Here is an 8,644-nt window from a genome sequence, read left to right as displayed (position 1 = left end):
ATTCCTGCTCTAGACTAAGGATGGACTCCCTTTCTGGGAGATGTCTTGTCACACTACACAGTGTATGGTGCACAAATTCCACCAAATAAGGGGTAAATCTTCTGCCAGACTGTCATGAGAACTAGATGCCATGCGACATGAAGAGTTAACAGACTTCCTTAATTCTCTCACCTTGTGACAAGCAAGTCTTGCTTTTTAGCAACTTGCAACATTGACTGCTGCACTGTTACAATTCTGACTCAGATTTTAATGTGGAGTTTATAAAGGCAGTTTTCCTATGTATCTGTGTGCTAGGAAAAGCAACAGCTAATTATTGTCTTTATTTTTTCCACTTCAGTAGCTGAATCTCTAACTCCTGTCCATCTGTGCATCTTCCACAGAATTGGAACTGAAAAATCCAGACCTCTCTGTTCTTTTCTCCTTATATCAAACAAACTGTATAAAATTTTCTGTGTAGGCTTCCAAAGAAGGAATGTTGTCCTTGAAAACACCAGGCTACTTCTGTTTTTATTTGGATTTTCATGTTCCAACTCTTTGCATATTCAGTTTCTTTGAATTTCTTTCCCATTCTTTGCCGGTATTTAATGTTCTTCAAATCCGCTTCCTGCCACTTTGATTATCAATCTTCTGTGTTGTATTTAAGACTCATACTGCTGGATTCCACCTTAGGCTTCCTGTTAGCATATATGTAGAGCTCAGTGCAGCCCATTTCTCTTGACACTATGTGCATCTCTGTGATTGTGTCTGAAATGACTGCAGCACTACGTAATTACCACCTCTTACCCAGATCAAAGTTTTTTTCAAGCTGACCTTGATGCCACACCTGTTTTCTTCTTACTGATCCATATTGGTGTAACTGAGACAGGACTAAGAGTTGTTTCAAGGGACACAACATTGAGAAACTTGTAATGACATCTATTTTGGAGAGCAATGCATGTAAAAGTCAGTAAGGAATAAATGCTTTATTTATTAAAACCATGTTTAATTACCATGTCTCCTGTTTCTCCTTTTCTGGGAGAAGATCTTGCCTTAATTTACCATATATATTTTAAAGGACAAGAAGAAGGATCATTCACCTTTCCTAATGGAGAAATAGTGGAGCACAGTGAAGACAGCAAGGATCGAACCATTATGCTCATGGGTTCCTCAGCTCAGAAAATCTCAGTGAGACTGAAACCAGCTGTGATTCATAAAAGTACACAGACTGATCCTGTACTGCTGGCTGGGGACGTGTCTCGTAAGCGGAGAGAGAAGAAAGAACACAGGATGCCAGAGAATCCATATCTCCAGGCAGTTCCAGCATCCTCCATGTTTCCAAGCCCAATTCTCGGCCGCCGAAAGGCATTTGTTAAATGGGAGAACAAGGACTCCAGCCAGAAAATGAAGGAGGAGCATCACAGCTGTAAACCTTCATACCAGGAACTTGAGCAGGTACATACATGATGGAACAAATTCTGTTTTACACAACAGTATGGTCAAGTGGTTGATGCGTGGGGGAGCGGCTGGGTGGAAAGGTGTCACTTCACTCCAGTGATTGCCAATTGCAGTTGAACAATCCATGAATGACATCATAAAGTCTTAGCTACTTTAACTTCCAGCAATGATTTATTTAAATGATAAATTTTAGTGTTAGTATAGGGCTTTGAAGACATTCACACTGATCCCTGTCTGTTCTAGAATGTGAACATAATCCAATCACTCAGGACAGAACGTTGCTACAAAAAATGAGGAACATAGTTCTGAATTTCTTCCTGATTTTGGTGGCCTCTGCTCCCCCAAGTGACAGGATATATGGGGCTGAGAGGGTAGGGAGCTCTGCTTTTGTTCAACTGACAAGTGTATGGACCACCAAGAAATTTTGCTGTGTACAGGGTGCTTCTTGCTAGATTTCACCTGCATCACCCCCATTGTGTCTCAGCTTACTCTAAAGTGTTCTGATACAATAGCTATTCATAACACTGTGTCACCTCAAACATGGGGCCCAGGTTCAGGTTTGTACAAACACCTCTCCAGATAGATTAAAGAGACTGTTGCAATTCCAAAGGTGCAACTAATGGACGGATCCAGCTATAATTATGAGGAACAAAGACTTATTTTCATATTTTTTACTCAGAATTTATCACTATTCTGTGATGAGCACAGGACCACAGTCTAATCTTTGAATGATGACTATAACTTTCAAAATATCCCTTGGTGCTGATAAAGTGAACTCATGTTTTATCAAAGATGAGTGGTTTATTAAGACCAAGATTAGGACAATCTTCCAGTACAAACCACTTCCCTTTCAATCAACAATATATTCAATACAACAAGGATGTGAAGCATGGATGTAACTTGTAAAAATGTATTCTTTAAAATGTCCCATTCATGTGAGCCCTGTAATTTACACTTACCCTTGCTCCCTCCTTCTGACCTCAATTACTAAACACCAGGTGATGTTATGAATGAACAGCAACACCAATTTCTGCAGCAGTAGAGTGGTAAAGTGTGACCTGTGTTGTTGTTTCCCCAGACTACTGTTGTTATGAGAGGTGCAGTGGAGGGTGGATAAGTGCAGGTTGTGGACATGAGTCAGATACCAGCTGGTGGAAAGATGTCAGAGTATACACAAAGGGTAGAGCAGGGACTGTGGAAATACTCAGGTAAGTTATTGTTTCTGATGAGAGCTACACCAGTTTATTTTTATGGCAGTCAACCTAAATACACAACCAGACAGTCAAACAATTGCACTATAAAATACAATTCTCTATTTTTTTTTCTTGTTTGTTTAGGAAAGGAATATTCTAAAGGCAGACAATGAAGGTTTAAAGATCCAGCTGGAACAGGCACACAAAACAATTGAGTCTCTCACAATCCAGAAAAGAAACCATGTAGCTGACAGTCTACAACACAGAGACTGCTCCTAGCAGATGAGAGGAAAATCTCCTATGGAATGGAAGAAAGTAAGACTGAAAGAGGGGCTCTGATAAAGCTGCTTACCAAGTGAACTGGAGAGAGAATCTGAAGGATATTAAGCAGAAATGTTCTCTTTACCACATTTCCCTTTTAAACATGCACTCCCAAATGTATAAAATAATTTTGACCTTGTAAGGTAATTTAGCATTATCTGTGCAATGAAAATAGTATCTTCTGGGTTTGCTTTTAAAAGGAGTGAGAGTGTTGCTGAAGTCTCTGTTCATGTTGAAGACCATATTGATTTCCCAGTGACTTACTTGGCTGCCAGCAGCACACCTTACTGTAAAAATGTTCTGACAAAGTAGATATTCATAAGAGTGGGTCACCTCAAATTTGGCCCAAACTCAGTTTTATAGAAACAAATGTGTGATAAAGCTGAGTAAGTAAAACTACAGAAAAACTGCATTAAGAAAAACAGTTCCTTCTTGGAGCTGAAACCAATTAAAAACATGAAGTGAACGGTCACATTTAATTCCAAAAATTAACAAGAAAATTAAAGTAGCTAAGCTAATGATATTTGATTGATCCACACACTTTAAGATAAACTGACAATTTTTTAAAACATCTTTCAGAGCTTTAGAAGTTCTGCTGCTCAAACACTTACCTTTATTAAAGTAACAGAAGTGAGACTGTAGAGACTTTGAATACTGCTTCCATGCCATGACTTGGAAGATTTAATTCCCCTTATTTGGCTTAAGGAGTAACTTGTCCACATGCACTAGATATGGGACAAGGTTGATTATATTTCTCTCACATCAAAGTAGATGCCATTGTTAAGCAGAATCTTTTGAGCCATATTATGAGGGAAACTGTACAGCAATCCCTGTGCAATAGCTACTGTATTTCAGAGCTCCTAACAAGATTTCTCCATTTTCTCTCTCCTGGATTTCACATGCACTTTACATTAAGAGTCAAGATGAGTGTGCTCCTATGTCTGTAAATTTTGTATAGTAACAGGTGCGAGGGAGGTAACTTAAAGACACGAAGTGTATATATTTTTAAGAGAAAATAAAAAGTCTTTCAAGTTACTGATAAATCTACTTGTCAAAATAGCTGATTTGAAAATTCCCTTTGTATTCCAAGAGGATCTGTATGCTTAGAGTTGTATATTTGTCATCACACATACAAACATCATAAACAAAGTCCACTTAATGCTTAACACTTCTAAGTTTCCAGTTCCATTGTAGATTGAAATTTAGTCAATGACAATAGCATCTGTGCTTTGTGTTCAAAGTGGCATAAATATACATTCCATCCACAATTTACAGTCATTATCAAGTATATGAATGCTTTATTTATAAAGTTAATTTGAAAGTATTTGCCAGTTTAGTGATTCAAAATTGCTTGGAAATTGGATTGTGCTTGCAACTCCATGTATAAGTAAAAACAAATGGAGGGAGAGAGTAGTAGTAGTAGATTTTCTGTAACATTACTGTAAATAACTGAAATGCATAGGAAAAAAACAGCTCTGAAGACTGTGCAGCTTTTTTCAACTCATACACTAAGCCTGAATTATTAACAAGTAACATGGAATTGCACTTTGGTCAGTGAAGCAATCAGAATGGTTGTCAGGTCATATCTACAAACTTGGTTTACCCATTTTCTGTGAGCTTCTTGATTTTGTCTTCTATTCAGGGAACTACAGCAAGGTGTATTTCTAATAGGCATTTAACAAATAAAAGTCTGTTTCTACAACTAATAAACAAGATAAAGGTTGAATATATTTTCACTTATTTAAAATATACCCCAGAGGAGAAGCTAAGACTCATAAATCTTATTGTACAGCCAAGGTAAGTGCTCACTGGTGGTCTAAACTCTGGATTTGAATAGAATTTGTGTATATACTGTGTCTATGATGGAATTTGGAGATCATGAACAAAACCTCATAGTTAAAAGGAAAATTCCCTAATATCAGCAGCTGGCCTAAAGGCTACTGTGTAATTAGGTACTTAATCCTCCCAACTGAGTTATGACCACAGATTTGTACAGTTCTAAGTGCTAACTTAATGTTTCTCTGTGAAGTTTGCTTGTTCAGTTTGAAAGATTTAAAAGGGCTCTGTTTGCAGGAATATCTTACAGAACAAGTGTGCAGTGCTTCATGTGTGCTGAAAACTTCCTGCTTCAAAGAAGTCAGTTGATACCTGGATAACTTCAGAGCTCTCTAAGTACCTTCAGGTTCTGCGTTTGTCCAAAGCCCCTAACAGTTATCTCCTTCCACCCCACCTTAACAGTGGAACCTGACTACAGGGAAACTGTTAATACTGACAGTGCATGTGATGAAAAAATCACATGCCTTTGTGTTAATCTTCAAGCTGCTTTATGTTAGGAAAAAGAGACACAATTAGAAGTGCTGTTTAGAAGTCATGTTATCAAAGAGTGATACTGAAATTTATCTCGTGGCTAAGTCAAATGGAAACACTCACCTCTTCCTTCTCTAGGTCCAGCTCTGCTTACAAGGCAGAAAGAACAAGCACCATTCCCCATTCATTTAAGTGTGATTTCTGATTGTTTAAAGATAAAAGTACACAGATTGATTAGTATCATAATTAACAAGGCAGGGCTACTGTTCATATTGAGGTTAAATACAATTGCTTTTAGATTAGCTCATATATGTTTTGGAAATACGTTTTTGTTCTAGCAGCATGTTATTTTGTTGTAACTGATCTCTGTGGCAACTTGAAAAAGTTTAACACTGTCCAAAAAGATTGAAGAAGTGTACAGATTGTAAAGATTTTATACAAATGTTAAGATTTTGGTTTAATATTTATAACAGAAAAATATTAAAATTGCATTTCATGCCACCTCTCTTTTTTTATCGCAGAGAAATCTATACAACCTATACTCATCTTCCTTGACTGTTATCTGAGACCCTTCTGCAGCATTAACCTAGTACCAGTGTCTTAGACCAGCTTCACCTTCTCCTGAGCCTTGGAATGGTGCCTGGGAAAACTTGGGAAGCTAGATATTTGCAGATTATTTGTTGGGTATTTTAGTGCCTGACACAGTAAAAATGCTGCATTGTTACTAACTGTTCCAAGTATTACAAAGCACCCGTCTTTACTATCATATTCTCTCACTTTTGTTAAGAATGTTAATTTTGAAGATTTCACAGCACAGTAGCCAAGTTTAAGGAAGGCTTCTGTTGTGTCTGCTAATGCTGCCTGCTGTTACACAGGCAGTACTGTAGCACCCTAAAGACTTGCTATTTACCTTATAGTAAACTTCAAACTACCACATCCTAAATTGGTTTTTATATAGGGAAATGGGCATCCATTCAGTTATCTTCAGTCGTGAGAGAGAAGATGACAAGAGGTGAAACTCCTGTTTGTATCGCAAATCTGCTCTACAGTCTCATGCAAAACAAGTCGTGGGTTTTTTTCATAATTATAGAAAGTAATAAAATAAAACTTGAGAAGTAATTGGAGGATATTTCTTTAGTTTATGTAAAAAAAAAAGCAGTGTCATATAGATCACTATGCTTTTTTTCAGTAAGATAAAATCTAACTGAGATTCCTTAGTAATCCCAGACAAAATCCCAGACTTGTGATATAACTTTATAGAAAAATTTTAACAGGCAAGGTATCTATTGCCTTCTCCATTTTGGTCAAAATGCATGTTATTTCCATTACCATAAAAAGTAAGGTTCACCACTACTGTAAATCACAAGCAGGAATTCTTTCTTACAAAGGAGGAACATATGATAGTGGATCCAAATCACAGTACACACAGATGATGGAAATAATTTCAAATACAGTACTTTATTCCTCAGTGTTTACAGCTGTTGACAAAAGCATCTCTCAATTCCTGAAAAAAATCCCCAACCTTTTTTTTCAGATCTTCAACAAACAAAACAATATTAACTTAGGTATTCATTAAGTGTGAATAAACACAAAAATCTTCACAAACATATATATGAAAATCTTTTACTTACAGACAGAATTTTTGAAAATACTTTTATTTTCAAAACAAAACTTGAGGTTTAAATCAATTACTTTCATGGTGTTATTGCATTGTTTGAGAAATTAAAAGCATACATTCTGACAAAAGGACAGCAAAGAATACCTTCATGAAATATGGTGGTGCTTACTTTTAACTACTGGCTTCACATTTTGAAGTTATTTAAGAAAAACTGAAATGGCCAGATTAAAAAAAAAATCTCCAGCCTATTTGTATTTCCATATTTTACATGGTCTACATACATATAACTGAAATATGATACTGAAATAACTTTTAGAATTGAAGTGGGCTTCATTTGATGATTTACTTCATTCACAACTGTCCTGTCTACTAACAGGATGGACTGATGAGTGTAAAAACACCAAGGCACATCCACATCTGCAGTTACAACAATCCAACTAAACTGCTGCCATCTTGCATCCTAAGATTAATGAAATCTTTAAGCATAGGTAAGTAATTTGTTTTTCCAAGATTAGTTCCTCGATGAAGCCACATGCTTGACTGCTGATTACTTGTAGCAAAAGGAAACATTGGGATGAGCAAACAGAATTTAATCTTAAGGCTTTGGTTGTTAAAAAGCTGCTCTCTATTCCTTTGCTTACCAACACTTTGCTCCAAGGCCAGCTGTCTCATTTGGTATGTCATTGGTTTGGGAGCTATTCCAGAGCATTAGGCAAAAACCAAGCTCAGAATCAAGAGAACCAGTACTGTGCTCCCACGAGGGGTCTTCTCCATAACCACTGCAGAGGCTGCCAAGAGCTTAGGCCAGTAAGAAGCATAGAAAAAATCTGGTAAAGGAACTACAGTGCTAGCAGTTGGGTGGTATTAAGCCATTGCTGCAGAAGTTCACATCCCAGCTAACATGTTCTAGCAAGCAAAACTTCTACTTCTTTTTGTCACGCACCTGCTGCAACCCTAAAGCCCAGGTAAAGCCATATATATCACATTAGAAGCAGCACTCTCAACCACACTGATGAGAGTGGAAATAACAGAAGAAAAGCTTTTGAAAGATAGTAATTTGATTTGGAACAGAACTTCGCATTCATGCATGAAGTTACCAGTGAAACAGGACATGTGTATGTTTATGAAGGTAAAAAAACATCTTGAAAGCATACCAATGGACACCAATAGGAAAATTGTGCAGAAAGAACTTTGTAACTGAGGAACATAAATCCAAAATCAAATCCTGAAGCTCAACCTGCAGTTATGCCTACAATTACGAGTGCTTCAAGCCTGCTGTGCTATTTAATCATCAGACACACCAGGTTTATCAGATGCCTTCCTGAATCTCTCTGTAGTGACCTGACCTTGATAAACACTGTCATGAGAACATTCTCAGGCAGCCTCCCCTTCCTATCTCTGTTCTCAGGAGCGGCCTCACAACATGGGAGAGCTAAAAGATATTGGGCAGCAGAAACTGACTTCTTTAAGTGACAGCACTAAATTTAATTCCTGTCTACATATATTTACAGCCCTGATGGTATGTCAGCTATCTCGTTCTAGACTAACAATGTAAGGGAGAAGGCACCCATACCATGTCAAGATAGGGCTTCTTTTAGGTTGGCAGAGAGAGAAATCACTGAGAAAAGGCAACTGCTGCCATGAGGTGTCTTGTTAACTTACTAACTAGACAGCTGATGATTCCCAAACACAGAGCAGGCAAGGGAGAATGATAATTAAAAAAAACTAGGGGAAAGAAAAAAAGGTGAGAAGAAATATGTTCTTAAAAAGC

General features: G+C 37.3%; 1 protein-coding gene across 1 annotated transcript in view; it reads left to right on the top strand.

Moving 5' to 3' along the window:
* Nucleotides 1–5,756, top strand: part of RASGRP1 (RAS guanyl releasing protein 1) — a 37,489-nt gene extending 31,733 nt beyond the window's left edge. The window contains exons 16-18 of the mRNA XM_031065894.1: nucleotides 1,055–1,431; nucleotides 2,772–2,942; nucleotides 5,022–5,756. Coding sequence (XP_030921754.1) covers nucleotides 1,055–1,431; nucleotides 2,772–2,906 — 512 coding nt within the window. The 3' untranslated portion in view covers nucleotides 2,907–2,942; nucleotides 5,022–5,756. The remainder of the gene's footprint in view (nucleotides 1–1,054; nucleotides 1,432–2,771; nucleotides 2,943–5,021) is intronic.
* Nucleotides 5,757–8,644: the final 2,888 nt, after the last annotated feature.

The sequence above is a fragment of the Geospiza fortis genome, unplaced genomic scaffold (assembly GCF_000277835.1).
Source record: "Geospiza fortis unplaced genomic scaffold, GeoFor_1.0 scaffold54, whole genome shotgun sequence".
Lineage (NCBI taxonomy): Eukaryota > Metazoa > Chordata > Aves > Passeriformes > Thraupidae > Geospiza > Geospiza fortis.
This window is presented reverse-complemented; position numbering and strand designations above follow the sequence as displayed.